The 21,068-nt window shown below is 44.2% G+C and overlaps 1 protein-coding gene across 2 annotated transcripts in view; it reads left to right on the top strand.

Moving 5' to 3' along the window:
* Positions 1-237: 237 nt before the first annotated feature.
* Positions 238-21,068, top strand: part of LOC119181466 (gamma-secretase subunit Aph-1) — a 40,935-nt gene continuing 20,104 nt past the window's right edge. The window contains exons 1-5 of one of the 2 annotated variants that reach the window (XM_075884169.1): positions 238-578; positions 1,793-1,883; positions 5,770-5,913; positions 10,269-10,354; positions 16,721-16,843. In XM_075884169.1, coding sequence (XP_075740284.1) covers positions 1,840-1,883; positions 5,770-5,913; positions 10,269-10,354; positions 16,721-16,843 — 397 coding nt within the window. In that variant the 5' untranslated portion in view covers positions 238-578; positions 1,793-1,839. The remainder of the gene's footprint in view (positions 579-1,792; positions 1,884-5,769; positions 5,914-10,268; positions 10,355-16,720; positions 16,844-21,068) is intronic. The other variant, XM_037432720.2, reaches the window with a different exon arrangement.

The following is a 21,068-nucleotide window of genomic DNA, read 5'->3' as shown; positions in this document are numbered from 1 at the left end:
AAAACGACGACACAGAGACAAGAAGGACACGAAAGTGTCGTCGTTTTGTTCTCGCGCTATAACTATCGTAATGCCATACCAACTAGCCCAAGCTGCCACACTTCTATGCTAAGAAACGTCGCATTCGTCGTTTTGGGTCATATTATCAAGATTTATTTGTTTGTGCAGACAGCGGCCAGGATCGCTGCAAGCGGTAGCGATGAAATTGTCAATGTATCTTGTTGTCGATGTCAATGTATCAACTGCGTTCGTTTCGTTTCCGCCTCCCATTCTGTCTTCCTGTGATGAGTGGAGGGGCCAGTTATCGTACAGATTTAATGTGTCTTTAATGTGATTTCAGTTCGCTTGTGTCACCTTCGGACTTGTTACGCTCACCGTATATTTATCGGGCCGCACCACCGTGCGGCCGTGTTCGTGTGCAGCTTTGACGCGCTCTTGCATTGCTGTCGGACTGCCAGTGGAGTCATGACGCTCATGGAGTTCATCGGTTGCGCCCTGATCGGTTTCGGACCGGCGCTATCCATGTTCGCCATCACCATCGCCAGGGACCCGATCCGCATAATCATATTAATCACCGCGTGAGTTCACCCAACTGCTGCTAGCGCTGAAGTGTATGGCTTGCCCATTCGCATGTTTACAGCCTTTTCGTTATGTGTGTGCGTGTGGTCTCCAATGCTGCGCTGTGCTTGCGCATTCTATGATTTCACCGGTCGACTGAGTGTACGTTTAACAAACGTGCTGGGTGCCTCGACCCTGCGCCTGTCTATTGACGGTCATCAATCTTTCGTGGTGTTCTTGGAAGTTTAAGATCGGTTGGGAGAAAGTGGTTCGATCTCTCGTTGATCGTTTATTTCACTCGCTCGGATAGCTGGTTACTCCGTTGACCGATCTCAGCCCCCGTACATTACAAATCTGACTGACAATTTGTGTGTGAGGTGTCTGGCTTGACGATATATGCTGTTTTCTCCTTGTGACCCTTCCTAGAGCAAGCAAGTTGAATGCGAATGCGTGTAGTACGTAAAGCTTGGTTATACCCGTTATTCACGCAACAGCACCCTGCTCCTTCTCAAGCCCCAATTTTTGTCGATGTGGCCTCATCAAGTGTGAGCCCACGGGACGGCTTTTAGCTCTCCCATAGTAGAGTACCAAGTACCCTAAATCGTTAACCACGTTTTCTAAACACACCATCTCCCTTCGCGTAGTTTGTGTCATCTTCGTAATAGCGTACAGCTGTTCCATAGTAGGGTCCATATAGTACCGTCAGTTGTTAACATTTGTCCTAAACACGGGAGTATTACCAGAGCACACCATATGTAGCATATTTTGGCCCCTAGAGGCCCACTGGATGGCTTTATGCTCTCCCATAGTAGAGTACCAAGTACTATAAATCGATGACTATGTTTTCTAAACACAGGTGTGCTTCATTGTGTCAATGCCAGGTGTATTATGCAGTATTTTTGCTTGGCTTGGAACCCTCGACGTGCGAATTTATGGCTGAATGCGTTTGAATGTCTATGTCTCACAATGTTTCATCAATAACGCTTTATTAACTAGGACCCGCTAAGCAAATGCTGACTCAGAGAAACATTCTTTTCTTGTCATTGTGGCCGTGCCTAGGAAGTAGGTGAGTTCACTGCAGTGTTATATTAGTTACGGGGCACAGCCACTGATACAAAAGTCGTGGGTGCGATCCCAGCTGCGGCTGTCACATTTTGCTGGGAAAAGGCTGGAGGTTCATGTACTTTGCTATGTCTATGCAACATGAAGAAAACCAGATTATGTGATTTTACAGAGCCATCTGCCGTGGCATGCCTCATAATTGTAATCTGAGTTTCACACATGAATTTGTCAAGATTATTAGAGCGTCTGAGAGACAGTGCTAGGTAAGTGTGTTAACAAATCCTTTTTTCATTCCTTTGCTTTTTATTCTTTGTGTTGAACACTCTGTTTGGAGGGGTTTCACTTCACCACCATAGGTTATAGACTTCTAGTGGGGCAGTGCAACACATTTTCATTCCCCCGACAATGCTTTTTCGTGCTGCAGAAAAATGTGCAAAAAAAAAAAGGAAAATGTAAATGGAGGATTCAAAATTAAAATTATCCAGGATGCGCATAGTGCTACAGGTGTTCAGCACAGGCAAAAGGTTTGTCTGTGGTAGCGTTGAGCATATATCTACATGTATTGTCTTTTTAACATTCCAAGCATGGATCGTCTCCTGTTGCCTACTTACGTTTGCCTTAATGTAACGTCTTCGCTGTATTTTCTCTTGTTGGTGTTGGCAGGCCTTAAAGGGGCCCTGCAACACTTTTTGCGCATGATCTGAAAACGGTGCAGATCGGTAGTATAGGCTCCGGACAACACACGAGCCAAATAATATAGCACAGCACGCGGCCTGAAATTCACAATAACTTGTCAAAGTCAGCTAAAGATTGCTTTCTCTCCTCTCAACAAATCACGTTTTGTGCCCGAAAAGCACACGTAAACGACCCATCTAACAGCCATTGGCTGATTTGAACATGGCATGCTCGCTCGTTACAGAGATGGCCACAGGAGGCCGCTAATTGTCCACGTGTGCGTGTGCGATCACACTGAAAAAGCCACTTATTCGAAGGAAAAAAAAAGAAAAAGTGCTCAAGGTCACAAAGCGCGCCTGTCATTTTTTTGTGGCCTTGCATTCCTCCCTGCTTAGCTTCCAGCGCTTTCGTCGGTACAAGAGATGAGAGAGTGCATCGCAGCATGCGACAAACCTTTGTAACTTCACTCGCACTGGACGGATTCTTAAAATTATTGTGGCGTTGAATTCATGAGGCAATAAGCTCTTCCAGTAAATTCATTCCAAGGTTACTTGAAGAAGTGTTTCAGGGCCCCTTTAACATTCACATTCTAGAACAACCCTTCACTCTGCTTTCCTTACTTGACTCAAGAAAGTCGATTGCAGTGTCGCTTCTCAGCAGAAGTGGTCGCTTCGTACCAGCAAAACTTGGCAAGAATTCTTCAAATGTACATTATCATTTTCACTTGAGCAGCAGCAGTGTTTTCGACTAGGTTGAATGAAAGATGACCTTCTTGAGCCAAAGCTTGTGTAATAACATGACGATCGATCCCCTATTGCTCTAGTGGAGGCATCATGGGGGTCCTTGATCAGAAGATTCCAGGTTCGAATCCTGGCAGGCTCGCCACTATTTTGTCGTGGTCTCTATAGATGTTCAACGAGACAGGAACAGCAAGGAACACGAAAAACTGTTTATGATAATGAAACTGAATGGAAAACCTAATTTACAAAATACATACTACATACAGACTAGATAGTCATATTTACAGAGTCCAAAGTGCGTAGCCTTGAATTAACTCTGGCGTCGAGTCGTATGGCTCGTCCCGTCTACGAAGCTCGTTGCATGGCTGGTCCCAGCCCTAAGCTGCACCGTCAGGTTCCTACGGCATCTGTCCCCGCAGCGTCGGGTCCCAACAGCAGCTGTACCGCTTGTTCTTGGTGCGCTGTCTACAGAGTGTCGTGGCAGGCCATCTGGCGCATCACAATAAGGCTGCGGTCACTTGGCCGAACTGTCAGCGGTGGGCCTGCGCCCCACCGCTGACAGGGCATTGCTGCGAAGGCTGGGGCACGTCCTTCCTAGGAGCTGTGCTCGTGGGGTTTTGGCAAATGCCTTGCCGCTTCGACCCCTCGTCTGCGTTCCAAGCACCCGCGCCTCCGTCTGTCTCGGCCACGTCCTCGCTCGTGCCCTTCCTTTCTTCCTCGTCTTCCTATTTTTTCTATTTTCTCTTCTACTGATATTTCTCTTTTCTCTCGTTTCTTCTTCCTCCTCTTCTCACTCTTCTATCACCAGTTGACATGTTCATGACACTGACGTTTCGAGACAAATTTTATCCCTTCCTCAAGGGTTGCATTTTGCGTTACTTCAAATTTCACTAGCATAATGCAATAACACAAGCTTATTCAGGCTATAATGAACTTCTTTGACTTGTATGGAAGAGAGAAGGCTGGGAGGCTTACTGTGGCTTCTGTAAGATACTGTTACACATTGTTAACTTTTAGCAGGAGTCGTGTTTCAAAGCTCTTGTTGCTAATTCTTCTACGTTTTTTCATTAGCAGGTCAACTGCTACACTGAACACCCTCGTAATTTATGCGCTGGAGAAAAGGGTGGTATTGTAACATAAGAAGACCTTGAACACCGGCTTCTGATTGCGTAGTGACTCAAGGCTAGTGTCCTCTATAAAGAGTCACGCTTTGCTGTTGCTGACTATAGGGCAAAGCATTGCAGGCAAGATCGAGGAAAATGTAAAAAATAGGCTTTGTAGGGACCTCAAATCTGACAGGATGCAGGTTTCCCTACAAGACAGCCACATCTTTTTTTTTGGGGGGGGGGGGGGGGGACGAGAACTACTATAGAAAACTAGCTACAACCTGATTTTAGAAAAAAATAATTCGTTACTAGTACTGATTTACATTAAATCCGATTTATTACAAGTAAAATGGGTATAAGTGGCACCGGTGTGCCTACACATTGAAACAGGAGTTCATAAGAAAATGCACATGTGGTATCCTGCTTAAAAAGACATCTCTTATAAAAGAAAAGAATTGGTCCCAACTGCATGTCTTTTACAAAGGGGTCTAACTGCAATGCATTACGTGTAACTTTGTATGTGTGTAACTATGTAAAAGAGAATCTGTACAGCCACCCAAATGTCTAACCAGCGTGTGCGAGTGGTGACTTCTGTGTGCGCCAGTGCTGTATGATGGGGCCAGGTTGCAAGCAGGGTGAGGGAAAGTGCATGCCGATGAAGCACTGTCTGCTGAGCCCGCCGCCCGCTAGGCTGTTGCTTAAGGACGTCACCACACGTTAGTGCACTTCAGATGAACAGGCAGCGTGTGAAGGGATTTTGTTTGTGTATTATGTTCCGAAAATGAATGTTGTGGCAAGTACATAAGCCAATACAGTTAAAAATATGGCACACGCCCCTACTTATGAGATAAGCCATGGGTATGGCGAGTGGAATAAGATAAGCCATGAGTGGGAGTGAAATAACTAAATAAGGTTGGGGTGCAGTACATTCATCAACCATTCTCAAATCAGAAATGGTAGTCTGCCACTAAATGCCAAGAGAAAAGTGTACTGTAGTAGCTGCATTACAGAAACCTGGGGGCTTAAAGTGAAGATGACGCGGAGAGCAATGAAAAGGAAAATGATAGGGGTAGCCTTGAGAGACAAGAGCAGAGTGGGTCAGGGAACAAACTAGGGTTAAGGATATTATAGTTGAAATCAAAAAGACATGGGCCGGGCACTTAGTACATAGGCAGGATAACCCCTGGTCATTAAGGCTGACTGGATTCCAGGAGAATACAAACCATAGTATGACAGGCCCGTCACCAGGAAATATTTTCAGGGGAAGCTCACCTGTTGAAGACCTTGAATAACGCCCATTTTCATAAATTATTCTCTGTGAAACACAGAGAATAATCCATCCAGACTTCAACAAAGGGGGGTAGGGTCCCTCTCGTGATCTCTGGCCTGTGGTTTTCAAGAAAAGACTGATTAGCTAATGATGGGCCCAGCTGAGCGTGCTCTGTTGGTGTGTGCTGACCCCGGTCATGTCCGCTACCTGGCTCTGTTGTCAGGTACTGACGCACACGTCTCCACTCGCCGGCACCCTGACTGCACTCTTGATTTTCACATCATTGCTTGGCTTTGTGCAGAGCTTTTCGACTTACTCGCCGCGTGTTGCATTAATGAAGAAACAACAAAACACGCAGGGCGTTCTTCTGGCTCCTGTCGCTGCTGCTGTCGTCTATTGTTTGGTTTGCGGTGGTGCCACTACGGAAGCAGTTGGCCTTTGGAGTCGTCTGCTCGGTGGCTTTCCAGGAAGCCGGCCGCTTTCTGTTTTACCGAGTGCTCAGGTGTGTACGGAGCCATGCGTTCATTTCATTCTCTTTCTTTCTATGGCTCTATGTCTATCAAATGTCACTTAAGGTTGCTGTCTGATAGCCCACTTCTTTCATATCTCACAAATGGTCCGTTTATGAAGGGGATTTGACATCATTTTCCGAGAAAAAAGCTGATGCCGGTACTGTTTGAAATCTGCTCACCGATTCTGAAATGTAAGAGTTTTTGTGCCACAGTGATGTTTAATCTCGTAGTGACTGCATAAGGTGCTTCATAAAAAAAGTAATGCTTGAGACCCGTGCCCACTTTGTAGCTTACCCGAACAGAGCGCTATTAATCGCAGTAGGCTACAATTCCTTGGATAGCCGTGGGGCCACCCGTGAAAGGTGCGCAGGCTGCTCGTTTCAGATCCCTAAGCTTGTGCATAATACTTGATGGTCATTGTACAAGAGGGTGTATGTTGAGAGGCAACAATAGTAGTATATTTTGGTGAATCATTGTGATACAAAATGTAAAAATAAAGAAAGAAAGAAAATTGAGCCCATTGTGAGCTGTTTGTCAGAACGCGTGGCCTGCAGTGAATTGTGAACACGGAACACCCTCTTTTTTCAGGTTGCGTGCTAGACACAAAACTATGACCTACTGTGCTCCTGACCTGCTCAAATAGTAGAGTTCCTATGGGAATGCGTGTCCCCGCTCTCGTTTAACCGCTCACTATTGGTGGCGCTACCTATAAACTGTTCGCCTGCTGCATTACAGTTGTTTTGACGGCGCTTGAAGAAGAAGCCCTGCATTCTGTGGTGAACTGCCGGCATATATGTGACTATTTCTTCGCTTAGATTGCTGGTCAAGCAAGCTGTGGAGTGTGCTTAAATATTTGTAGCACACTGGTTGACAAATGTGGGAACCCGTAGATTTACATTATGTAGGACAGCCTATGTGTTGTCATATCCATTTGATTGCAAAAAAAAAAAAAAAAACTGAATGACCTAATATATTTACTTCTGAATAATTTTAAATTGTGCATAATAAATACGCACTATGAGCGCTTTGTTAGTCGAAATTTGATGACAAACAGGGAAGGTGATGTCAGTGTACAGGTGCTGAATAGCGCCACGCCGCTCATAGGTTACGGCCCCAGCGGCAGAATGTATGAACTAGAACGTGGGCGCTGAAGAGGAGCTCTCTGGGCAGGTCAGGAGTAGAGTAGGTCGTGCACAAAACTACCTAAACTTTATTCTTGTATTCTGGTACGTCAAATCCAAGCGCTCAAGAACGGCGAACACTTCAGTGACGTTACATACCTCATGGTGAAGCATTGGTGAGCGCCTCACAGACCAATGAAAGAGCCCCACGAAAACAAATTTGTGGGCTTGTACAAATAGTGAATTTCAGATATGAAGTGATTTTGAAGCAAATAGTGATTGTGGTCGAATGATTTTGAATCGATGTTCTAATAGTATACATCTCACATCATAAAGAAAAATGGGGGCATTTTTTATGAACGAACTAACCTGCTCAATTTTTTTTTTAATTGAGACAAGGCTTGTGGGGATGCTAACTTTTGGTTGTTGTTGTTCAAAGGAAGTGTAAACAATTTGAAAAGTAACAGGACTGTTGATAGGATGCAAGTGGTAACCTCTAAGACATGTTACGTCTCGAAGTTCACTATAATTGAAGCATATGGACTGGTATAACAATCTTATCAAATAAAAAATGGTGAATCGGTGTGACAGTGATATGTTTATTTAACCTTGAAGTGGGGCTTTCCGTTAGTGTGGATTTCTTTTGAATGGGTGTTTTCACGGCTTAGCATCACTTCACAGCAGTGAAACCACCTTTATGAAAAGTTACAAGCAGGTTATTATTACTGAACTAGGTGCTTTCATGTCTTAGCACCCCTCTACTGCACTGAAACCAACGTTATAGGGGCTTAGATGTGCATTGATATACTCCTATGCATACATCTCGAATAGTTTAAAGTTCTCAATTATTTTAAATCGAATCAAAGCGAATTTGAGTGCTGTGATATTCATTCGAATATTCGCACAAACCTGCGAATTTTCGTATTGACACCGCAGTGTATTTATAGGCAACTCATGCCCACTTCGGGGTGGCCTAACACAGGGTGCCGTGACATCTGTACCTTCCTCCCACACCAACTCGCACACTTCTGAAAGCAGGCACCTATGATTGTGCAATCTCCTAAGGATACGAAACAACTGATCCTAATTTCTCTTTCAGGATAGCAGCCTCGTAAGTATGTTTGGTTGTTGTGTATTGCAAACCCAACGAAACAGCTGAAGTCACACTTTTTTTCTTTAGGATGAAGGTTGCGTAAGTACTAAAGACTGTTTTTTGTCATTGTCGCAAGGGCTGTCTTAAATTTATAAATTTTAAGCACAGATAATGCGCTCTGTGAAGCCAATTTATTTGCTACAGTTCTCGTGCTTAAGCTTGGGCGGTGCCTGGAGAATGAATCGTTCTGCCAGCATTTTGCGGTCTTGTCGCCAGCCATCTCGCTGCATATATGTATAGGCAGGATGTCTCACATAGCGAGAACCGAAGATTTTAAAAAAGAGTGGTTAACCACAGCCGATTGAAAGCAATGATCCGTGGTTTGCCCATGTCTGGTGCCTGTCAGGGTATTTTGTGTATTGCACTTGCTTAGTTAATTAACTAAGGTGACTTATGTGGAAGCTTTAATCACTTTAGAGCCAAGGGCATTTGGTTACATTGTAGGAGGTATTCTAAAATGACCAATGCAGCTTTTTATGGCAACGTACACGCTACATGGTGATTTTGTGTAGTGTTTAAATAAAGCCCACAAAATACGAAACCAAACCATGTCGTTTTGCTTATGCACTAGCAGTAATATAGTATTGTCAACCACGCTTCAAGCTAAAAAAACTGGCTTGCAGACCGTGGTGACATGAGCAGACTCAGCTCTAGACATTAGCGTCAGCATGTTTGACGGGGGCATGCGGCAGGGAAGTTTTTTCGCGCCTCATAAGCGAGACGCTCATTGTCTACATGCACGGTTGTTGCGCTCAAACATGGTTTAGAGCATTGCAATACAATTTCACTTGAGTGCAGTGACACTTTCATTTTATATTTCGCGGGCTTACTTTAAATGGTAGAAACTCTACTGAGGTTTTATTTTATTCATTTAATTTAGCCAAAAGACCCCAGCGGGGAGTGTCAATTAGGGCAAAAATTCCAGTGATAGGAACGAAAATTCCAGTGATTGGCCACAAAAAAGTCAATTCTTCGGTGAAGGCAGGTGAGGTGAGGATAAAAGCGATCTGGTAGAGAAGGGCGTTTCAGCCTTTGGCTGTGCAATGGAAAAATGGCGATGAGCAAGCGACAGTACGCACACTTGGGCAGAGAACATCGCATTAATGACCCGTGCACAGTGAAATGTGTGAGAGACGTAAAATGCAAGGTGCGTGGTGAAGTGAACTGCTATAGAACCTACGACATAATATATTAAGCTCGCAATACAATGGTGATGTGCCAGTGAGTCGAAATCGGAATCTGGTGTTTTAATGACGAGATGCTGTTGGTGTATAAAAACGACGATTGAATATACCTTATGATGCAATTTTTAATGTAATAGGGAGCATTTTAACTTATAATTCTCAGTTTTTTTTAAATTTATTCAGCTTACCTGTCTTTTTGCTGTAGTTATTGGAAAGGTTAAGATATGTTAATATTAAGTTGAGAAGTAACACTGGTATTCTCTACAGAGCATTGAAAAATATTCTACAGATCTATTTGATCATTAATTTCAAAATGAAAAGGCCTTCTATTTATGAGACCCCGAAAGGCAACATTATTTTAGTTGTATCTGTAAATCACTTTCTACTATACCTAATAAACCACCCTCCTGGGCTAAAAAACACTTTGCAAGTCAAAAGATAGGAGAAAAATAAAAGGAAACAAGCATGTCGGCTCATCATCATGACCGAAATCATGAAGTTCCAGCTGCCACCATGATGACTTTTTATCAGTAAAGACTTAATCAAATTATATGAGTGTTATGGAGTGAACGTAAAGCTTCTCGAATTTTTATGGCAGTCAATTTATTATTGAATGCATTCAGGTCCTTGATGTACTATGTCATGTTGAAACTTGGGTCTCACTGCAAAACTAAAAACCAACTCTGTAACCTTGATTCCCCTCTTTTTTTTTTGCTTCTAGTAATTGACCTATTACCCCAAATTTTTTCGGTTATAGAGTTTCAAAAGAACACATAATCAGTCATAACTGACCTTTGCCGTCTTCCTAAAGTGCACCTTTAAAATATGTGTACCGTATTCTGCGAAGTATTTTCTATGGCCGCCGCTCAGGAAAGGATGTCTTGCAGGAAAGCCGAGTTGGGTCTGAAGAAGGTGACTGAGGTTGGCGCAGATGGCGCTGTTGTGTCCAGTTCTCGCACAACGCTTTCCTACGGTGAGTGGCATAACTCTTTAACTCATTGAGGTGGTCAGTTAGCTGTATTAGATGGTCAGTTAACTTTATTAATTTTATTGCAGTTTTCGAATGCATGACATGTCGAAAGTCAAGAAAAAAATACAAAAGAAAGTGAAAAACTTTTTTTTTTTGTGTATGTGTGTCGACAATACTGAGAGCTGTAAATCGTTGCGGAGGGTTTCAGGGTGTGGTATCCTTCGAAACACGAGTCTACGCACAGGGATTTATTGCTGTCTGCACCCATAACACGTGTCTCTGTTTTCATCTTGGAGTGACGAGTTGGGCTGGCAAACACGCGGCATCGTCTCTGCATGTGGCCACCTTGGACAGAGTTAACTAGGTGATCAAAGACAATAAGAGTGTTTTGCTAATGTATTAAAAAAATAAACTTTATTAGCATAGGTGATGTTATTAGCATAGGTGACAAACAGGCTAAGAGCACTGTCAATAAATATGTCAATCAATTTTGTCAAGGGAATACTGATAAAGAACACAAAATAAAGGTTCATACACCTCTGTTGCTGCAATTATGGGGCGCAACCGAAACCGCATAGGGGCCTCGCTCATCAGCATGGCTGCACAATGCAGCGACGCTAGCAATCAGTTCTGTTTATCTCCGCATAAAGAGTAGCACCATCATTCCCATGTCTTGTAAGTTCTGAGTGGCAGCAGCACCTCCGAGTGAGCATACATTGTCTTCACTCTGCAAAACTTTAATCAGAGGATTTAAAATGCACCCATATGACAAAGACGCGGTGCGATGAAAAACTGCCGCCGTACATGTATAGCAAAAACACTCAAATGGTTAAAGGGGCTCTGCGGCGTTTTTTCAGCTCAGTTAGAAAATGCTGGTGTTCTGTAGTAAAGGCTCCCGAGAACGTGCCAGCCAATCGTCAGAGCACAGCGCGCAGCCTGGAATTTGCAGTCAATTCTCAGGGTAAGCTGGCAACCACTTGCTCTTCTTTCGACAAATGATGCTATCAACCCAAATGACTGTGTCATAAACACAAAAGTCCACAGTCACTGCTTGATTTAAGCATCACAAAAAGAGAGAAAATGCTTGAAGTACGCGGCAAAATCATGTAAGTCCGCTCGTACTTCTTAAAATCTTTGCAGTAGTTGATTATTGAGGCTTTCGACATTAATGAAAGCATTCAAAGATTACTTGGAAAAGTGTTGCAGAGCTTCTTTAAGTGTCAGAACTCGGTAGCCAATTAGTAACTGCACTTGGTAGCCGATTCTCATTAAAAAGGTGTCAATGTTGGGTTAAAAAAATCGGGAGCAACATACCCCCTGTTTCTCAAACGTGCCAATTGTTACATTCTTATTGACTTTCTTGAAACTTCCACATTCTTGAAACTTCCTTTTGTTTTAAGCATCTTGCATTTAAAGGAGTACTGACATGATTTTGAGGCACTTCATGAGGAACATGTTTCGTTTCCGCGATGTGCAATATTAACAGTCTTCGTACGCAGATGCCAGAGAAAAAGAGTAAAATGTTTTACTTTTAAGTTTAAATATTCTGTCAACGAGGAGCTTCAAGTTGGCGCCCACCATAATGGACATTATTACACTTAGTCAACACAGATGACTGGGTTTGCGAAGTCAACATCTTGCAAGCGGCCTAAATTACAGAAATTGTTGTCAATTTCACTGGACAACAATTTACTCATCGCTGTTTACGTGAAACCACGTGCGACGAGAAATGACGGAGCTGGTGCTTGTATGGCGCGAGTTGCAGTTTCCCTGTGATTCAGGCTTGTGCTGACATGTCACTGCAGAGCTCCACTTCGATACCGAAACCGAAAGTGGTTTTTCAAGGTAGCCGTATTAAAAATATCTTCCATGCATTCCCACTGTATTTAGGGTTCTAGAGAGCTGTGTTTTTATTTGAAACAACTAGCCGAAAATGTTTAAATTTTGTGTCAGTACTTCCTTGTTTGTTTGTTTTGTTAACTTTTTCTGTCTGCCGATGCTATATTGCAAATATAATGTATCGATTACTATATTCTGAAGTTACACTCAAACCTCGATATATCGAACCCAGATATAGAAAAATATCGGTTGTAACAAAGTAAATGAAGAACAGTCTTGCAATAGATATAGTGCTAGGAATATACCTTTATAACCAATTTTCAGATATAACGAACTTATCCTTCTGGACAATGCAACTTTGTTTTAATGAGGTTTGAGTGTACAGTCTGCACTCGTTATGATGCACAAGGAGCTTTCAGATACAACGAACCATTATTCAGCCTTAGTTTGGTCTGTGTATTAAATAACTGGAGCGAAGTTCGCTTTGAATGGACTGCGATACAACGGACTATCGGCTACAGTGAACTAAATTAGCAGCATTTCTTTATTCAAAATTGCATGCATATAGCAGACTTTTGCCGCGTTGACACGTTCTGATAACAGATTTGACCACGCCGCTTTCTGCGAGCTAAAGCCACGGTAATTTTTAATTGCAGCTAGCAACATTGGTGGCTTTCGGCCAAGCCAAGCTTCCAGACAAGCAAGTCTGAGAGCACGTTGGCGAGGTTATGCACGGACGTAGCTAGTTGACGCCATTTTGTCGTTGTGTTTCTGTGCTTGACTGTTCTGTCTATTTGCTCATTTCGACATAATGGCCTTCTGAAAGCGGAAGCAAATTTCGTTGAATGACAAGCTCAAGATAGTGAATGCGGTTGCGTGCGGCGAGAAACAGGCGGACATCACAAAAATGATGGGACTGTCCTAGCAGACTATGAGTTCAATTGTGAATAATAAGAGAATTGCTGGCAAGCAAGTGTCAGGGGAAATTAATCCCAAGTGCTTCAGACTCCGTGAGGCAACATACCTGGACGTTAAGTCTGCACTACACGTGTGGCTGCATGATGCCCAATCCCGCGATATTCTGGAGAATGAATTCTTACTGAGGAAACAAGCCGAACAGCTAGCTGTGGTCCTTCGACACGACGGCGTCACTTTCAGCAACGAATGGCTGGAGTGCTTTAAGGCAAGGCACGGCGTCACATTCATGCAAGTTTGTGATGAACGCAATAGCGTGAGTGTCAACGCCATCACCGAATGGCAAACCAACAAGCTACCAGAGCTTCGTGCCAGATACAGTCATAAGGACGTATTTAATGCAGATGAAAATGGTTTCTTTTATAAGGCCAAGCCGAACAGGACCTACACGGCTTCCGGCAGTCACTGTCACCGTGGTAAGCGCTCCAAGGATAGTTTGTCCGTGTTATTTTGTTGTGACATGACTGGCACCGAGAAGAGAAAACTGTGTGTAATAGGGAAAGCCAAGCAGCCTCGCGCCTTGCAGCACGTAAAGTACATGCCAGTTGAGTGGACTGCTAATCAAAGGCATAGATGACGAAGGACATCTTCAACACCTGGCTATTGCAGTTCGACCGGGAGATGATAAAGCAGAAAAGAATAGTGCTGCTCATTCTGGACAACTGGTCCAGCCACATGAAGCCACCCCAGATGGAAGCAATTGAGCTGGCCTACTTTCCGCCAAATGCGACCTCGGTACTCCAGCCAATTGACCAAAGAGTCGTGCATTCTGTGAAGGCTGCCTACCGTACTCGCCTTGTCTAACGCCTACTCGATAACATGCAGAACAATTGGGCGTCGAATATAGACGTCAGACTTCCTGTGGAAGTGTTGGTGAGTGTTTGGCAGCAAGTCAAATTGGGCGTCGAATATACACGTCAGACTTCCTGTGGAAGTGTTGGCGAGCGTTTGTAGCAAGTCAGAGGTACAGTAATTAAAAATTGCTTCAGGAAGGCTGGTTTTCAACAAAATGATGGCAGCACTGACGACAGTGCAGATGAAGAGTCGTGTGTCCCAGATGAAACATCATCCCCGTCTGTGTGGCCTCAAGTCAGGGAGGCATTCGGGGCAAACAGCTCATCTGACTTCGTCACATTTGACAACAGCATCATCGACAATGAGGTCTGACTGATGAGGAGGTGAGAGCGACGATCGAAGTCCGTTCTGAGCTGTCATTAGATGACAGCAAGCAAGAAGACGAGTCCCTTGCAGTAAAGCTGACTTCACAGCAGGTGATTGACTGCATTAATGAATTGAAGGCATACTTTCAGCTGCAGCAAGACGACTGCAGTCTTGAAGTGTTGCAGCTGAGTGAAATAGGGTGCAAAGTGATAACATTATCGCTCAAGGATGCTCGCCAATCATTGATCACTAACTTTTTTCAAAGTAGTTGTTAATAAAAAGTTTTTGTGCTTTGCATTAAATGTTTTTCGCTCATTGCAGTAACGTTGTTAGGCACTGCGACCATGATTTGAAAGCAAGATGTTCCGGTGCTTCGAGCAGGCGAGTACCGCTGTAAAATCGCTTCCGGCAATAAGCGGCCTTACTTCAGCAGATATGTCTTCGCATCTGCGCAAACGAGAAATAATTCGAAGCCGATGTACAGGAACCGATGAAAAAGCATTTTATTAGTGGACTAAGCTTTGCTGCTGTGCAGGAGCCACATGGCATTCCTGCATTGTAACGGCACTGCACTGCAATTTTGTTAATAGCCGCTGCTAGTAATTGAAGTCTTGTGTAACCATGCTGGCGAATGCAACCAGCAGACCTAGCCTGTCCCATAACGCTGATCAGAATCGTCACACAGTGCACGCACGCATGCCCCTCCCTCTCACCACGAAGTATGGATATTAGACTTCAGATAGAACGCACTTATTTCGCCAAATTATCATGGTCCATTGTATTGAGAGTAGACTATTCTAGTGGGAGGTCTTGCTTACAGTTCTGCAATTTTTAGGACCTGCTTCTGTTTTAAGATGACCACGAATAAAATAAAGCTGCTGTCAATTTGCATCCACAGTTTAACTCCTTTACAAGAGATATGCACAGAGGGGCAATTTTCTTCTTTTTTTATCTGGAGTCTTTAATAAGGAGGGTGCCACGGCTGCATTTTCCTATCAACCCCTGTTTCAGTGTAGGCCCACTGGTGTCTGTTACATCAGTGTCTCCTATAAAGGGGTTTGACTGTATTTAGCATGTGATGTGGTTGTCGTTTGTGCAACAGATTGACAGGTGAATGTACGAAGATTTTACGATATATTTTACCCTGTAATGCCCAGGAACTATTATGCCTTCATAAAAATTGTGAGAAAATGCTGACTCTTTTTACTCTTCTTGTACAGTTCATAAAAGAAATGTAAATGAAATTTGGTTTGAGGCATAACCTACTTAGTACTCATTGGAAATAATTAATTATCATATAATATATAAGTCACTGTACCTTCTTCATAACATGTCAAATCTGCAATAGCTACTTATTGTGACACCTATAGTAGCTTTTAGTAGCCTCATTGAGGTATCATAGTCAATGTATCAATTATGATACAGGGTTAAATTTGGCAGCCTTTGTGAAATTAAAGGAGGGCTCCGGTGGAGAGTGCACAAATCGATGGCAGTGTGTGTAGACAATAGCTACTTATTGTGACACCTATAGTAGCTTTTAGTAGCCTCATTGAGGTATCATATTCAATGTATTAAATATGATACAGGGTTAAATTTGGCAGCCTTTGTGAAATTAAAGGAGGGCTCCGGTGGAGAGTGCACAAATCGATGGCAGTGTGTGTAGACAAGTTTTTTACTGTCCGCAGTTGGAAAATCACACTATATTGCATTGTCTGTTTCAGTATTTTGTCTTTACTGTGTATTTTTGGTTGCTTGGCTAGCGTTTTAGTCGTGCAAGAGAGCTGTATCAAGCTGGATTTTTTTTCACAGAGGAGCTCATGTACCAAGTCTTTCATGCATGTTGAGGAGCCACTGGTTGCCGAACCTTATTCGTTATCCTCCTCTAGGGCATCTTTCACAGCCCATGCATTGTTGCCACATTATGTTAAGGCTCACGAATCGGTCGACTAATCAAAGCCATAGTTCTGGAATCGTATCATTTTTAAAACTGCATTTTGAAACCAAATGCCCATAAGTGATTCTGCGGGGACCTACAGATTTTTGCACCATCTGGGAGAAGAAATGCAAAACACCAGATAGCGGCGGCACTGCCCTGTGTGCGCTTCTTGCAAGCTGCTCAGTGTCGCATGCAGTGCTGGCGTCGTCACACGTGTTTATTAATTTGTTCTTTTTTTTTTAGTAGACGACAGGACGATCAGTAGACCCCCACAATTTAAGCCAATGGCGTGTTTGGATTTTGATATGTGAGGCCTTGGGAGGGGGAATAGGCATCTTGTATGATTGAAGAACTCTGGGTCAAAGCCGGTGTCAAATCATTACTCTGTGATGCACATCCATTGCTTTCCGACTGCCGCTGGTCATCGATGTCACTCATTTACTCCTGTGTGTCTGCAGTGTCCGGCCTTGGCTTTGGGGTGATGAGTGGCGTGTTCTCGCTGCTCAACGTGCTGGCTGATGCCATTGGTCCCGGCACAGTGGGACTGAACGGCGGGTCATCCTGTTTCTTTCTCACGTCAGGTAGCAACCTCCTTTTTTTCTCACTTCCTCTCTTTCTACAGCATTAGCCGAGACAGCTAAGAAAATGTGAAAAGTACTGAAGTCAGTGTCGAACTTCGGATGTGGATGTGGCTGTTTGACAAGGGATGAACGAATAGTAAATTTGAGGTTTCGAATCAGTGTTGAGCAAATAGTGGTTTGGTCAAATAATTTCTCATCGAGGAGTTTGGATAATGAATCGCATATAATTTTTTAAAAATGAGCATTTTTGTCATGACCCAACTAAAAAAAGAACTGGAAAAAGGCATGTGCGAAGTCACTTTTCTTGGTTTGAAGCGGAAACAAAATCAAATAATGGCAGACTCTGAATTTTTCAGAAGGTGCAAGTTATAATAAAGTAAAACTTGGTGGGCTTTAAAACTTGCAAAACTTACAACATGCTTTTCAACTTCGAAAAGTAATGAATCGAGACCCGGGATAATCTACATTTAACTTGAGTGTGGCTTCATGGCAGTGCACATATCCCCAAGATGAGTGCTTTCACAGCATAACAGCCTCGTGTGAAACCACTTTTCGACGAGGTGTGTTATCTGAAAAGACCGCCTCACTGTCGGAGGGCATGAACATGCAGACGGGGTAGAACCAAACCTAACAAATGTGTACATTCATTTAACTACATTTGCAGCGACAATATCGCCAGCCAAATCAAATACGTCACTAGTGACCAGCTAAACAAACTTGTTCAACATTCCCAATACAACCCTCAAGCAACATATCAAGCTGCTGCAAATGCAGGGTTGCCGACAGTCAACTTACCATAAGGAGTCCGCCCACAACCTGCGCAAGCACAGCGCCACCTTTCACTTGGCGGCTGTTAACCCTAAATACGGCCTGTCCACGAGACACTTGTGAGCCACGAGGTGCAAACTACGACACAGGGGGTGATAGCACCTTTACATTGGTTACATGTAGTCAGATGCATTTTTGTTCATTCATTTTATATCATTTCAGTTTGTAGTGATATCGTGATATTCGTTCGAATATTTGCCCATGCTAATGCATGACCACGTCAGATGGCTAACCGCCTACTTGTGTTCTGACGGTGAGCAAGACCTTGTCTTGTTGAAAATATGAATAAATACAGTCGCTGACCGATTTTTTGGACCTGGCGGGGACCGAAAAAGAGTTCGAAAAATCTAACAGTCAGAAAAATTTGTTTTTGTTAGAAATATGAACATTACTAAATCAGGCAGGCTTTTTAAAAAGTCCATGATTCTGCCTTGCCTCATACTACGCTTGGAAGCAATTTGGTTCGCCTGTATTTGCGCCTAGGTGGCATCTCACCGTAAGTGCTCGACAAAAGCGTCACCGCGGTGGGGATCTCCGCCGCCGACAGCTGCGGGTGGTCATCGTCATCATCATCCGAACCGTTCTCTGGCTGCGGCACAACCTGGAAAAGAATTTCGTCTGTGGGCTCCGCGCACAAAATTGTTATTGTCCACACGAGAGGAGTCTTTAAATAGGGAGCTTTAGAATACGTTTGCAGGTGCTGCGGGCGTTACTGGTATTCGCAACTGTCAGCTATGGTGACGCCGCCATACAGCAACTGGCGAAAGCTGTGATAGAATGAAAACTTCCCTAGCGACAACGCACCATCCGTACTTCGTCATCGTTCTGTCAGACAACTTCTTGTGCACGTGGGAAATGTACAATAAATTTTGTTAGTGCAAGGTTGTAGAACCTTTCAACTTCTATAATGGGCAAATAATACAACAGCAATCGCATGTGCTGCGGACTGCAATGGTCAAACTACACCGTGAAAAGCGTCATAAGTGTGTTTGGTTTTCTTTTCGGATGGGGACGGAAAAGCCGCGGGCTATCGAGCTGCACATCTTGAAACTTGTCACAATAACATTGTGGCCACTTCTGGGACGCAACACAACTGCTTAGATTTTGTTTACAAAAACTACAATATGATGAGTGATGAGATGGTGTATTAAGGACTTCGAGATTCATTTCGACCACTTGGGGTGCTTTAAAGTGCTCTTAAATTTCAGCACCTGTTCGTTCTTTTGTATTTAACCCTATCGAAATTCCACCACCGTGGCTGACAATCTAGCCCGTGCCACCGAACTCTGCAGCACTGCACTTAGCGTGCTGTGCTATACGATGGTGCGTAATCCTGACGCAATAGGCGAGTGCCTTCTTTATTTTTTATTGACGGGAAGTGGGGAGGAGAGTTACAACAACACGCTAAATACAAATATGCTTTCACGAGTGATAAACACGTAACAGCTCGCCACAACTGGCACATGCGAGCAGCTTGTGTCGGTTGCGCAGCATGTTGGGCAGACATCGCCACAGTCTGCGATCGAGCGCGAGCCTGTTTAGGGTGCTCAAATTTCATCAGGGTGATTGACATTTCTAGTCTTATGCCTGTGTCGAGACATGCAAGCACTTTTCTCCACAACATCAATATGAAGATCGCAGCAGAGAATCCGGTTGGGCGAGAGTGCCTGCACTGCCGCATGTTTACCTGCGAAATCTCCAAGCATTGTCACGGTCCCCAAGCTTGCTCGTAGCTTGTAAGCAGGCGCTCTTTCGAATAAGTGACATATTGTAGCACAAGTTTATTGGGTTAAGCATTAGTTTGTGTAATGAAACAATTGTAACCCATCTTCGCTGTCATGAAGCCGGCACCTTCGGTGAATTTGATCAGAGTGGTAAAGAAAGGACCAGTAGCACAAGTGGCCTTATGTCACCAGTCTCCTGTGTTGTTCACCATTGTTGATATATGGCCGCGCGATTGTCGGACTGAGTGGATGGCAAAAATCTGCAGAGTTTGACGCACGCTGGATGCCTGATTCGGCAATGCAGTGTGACGAAACGTCCCCGAACCGAGCTACATGAGCGCGTCGGACGTCGGATGTGATGAAAGATCACCCCGCGTGTCCCACAATTTATGCACTCTAGCATGAGCTGCTTCCTTCATGGCAATTCAAATGCCACGGAAAATTATCCTAGTCGAAAGTGGTGGCGACCACGCAGTGAGAACACCTGTGGCGAAGGCTCCGCGCAGGCAGGGGATCACCGCATCGACAGCCATTTTCGTTTTTTTGTCGCGCCCCCTATAGTCACTGAAAGTTGCGAATAGCGGACGCATTATAAGTTTTAGAATGGCGTTTGCTCCCCTTAGGGAAAAGTCTAGGGACTTTTGCTCCGACCGTAAACTCCAATCCACGGACGGTACGCACAACACTTCACGGGCCGTGATCGCCGCACGCTTTTTTGGATTTTCTGCGGGCAGGCCGCGAACGGCGACTCGCGTTGCGACGCATGCGCAGTAGCAGCGACCGCACCGCAAGGGCTCGCGGTGCGCTGTTCTGAAACTCCCTAATGTCATCGTGGCAGGCACATTCACTTCACCACAGCACAGCTCCGCCTCTTCCCTGTACGATGCGATGACGACAGTGCTGACCACTATGCGTGACCGAAGACGAAAAAAATGGTCGAGTGCTGCGTTTTTTAAAGCAGACACGGCCTCCGAAACTTGAAATATGACGTTTGCTTTCCAATCTCGGAGGCAGAAAAGCCATTTTAATGTTAAACCACTAAGCTTAGTCAAGCCAGCATCCATACGGGTTCGTGGCAGGGCTGAAAACGAGCGATTTAGTCCGAAAAATCCAACTTTCACGAGCGAATTCGTCCGAAAAATTTGTCGAAAAAATTTATTAGCGCTATTGAAAAAAATGGCAAAACTTGTGTTTGGAGAAAAACTACTTTTAATATTAAAATTAAGTTTTTATCGATGAAAGATATTAAATCTGATAAAATTTGTACACCAAAAAGAACTGTCCTTCTTGTTGTGGCCACTGCCACTAAAATATGCCAGCACCGTGAGTTTGTCTCTCTCGGCTTTTTCGAGCCGACTCCTCACAGACATTTCGCTCACAGACAGGGCCATGAAACGCTTGCCAAACTTCTTCTGCTCCATCTGGCAGAGCCTTGCGCCCACTGCAAGCTAGGAAGAAGTTCAACAGGACTGCGAAATCTAAACTAAGTCCAGTGTCAAGTGACACAACAGTGCCGATGCCATCTTGCGGCCACGTTTGTGCCACATACCATTGTACATAATGGCATTGTCGTCCCCGCTAAGTTCCCTCACTGTGAGCTCCTTCGACCTCGCAAGATAGGCACTGACGTCGTCCCTTGCCCCATCACGAACTTTCCCGCTCATGGCGGTGAA

Source organism: Rhipicephalus microplus, unplaced genomic scaffold (assembly GCF_043290135.1).
Source record: "Rhipicephalus microplus isolate Deutch F79 unplaced genomic scaffold, USDA_Rmic scaffold_24, whole genome shotgun sequence".
Lineage (NCBI taxonomy): Eukaryota > Metazoa > Arthropoda > Arachnida > Ixodida > Ixodidae > Rhipicephalus > Rhipicephalus microplus.
This window is presented reverse-complemented; position numbering and strand designations above follow the sequence as displayed.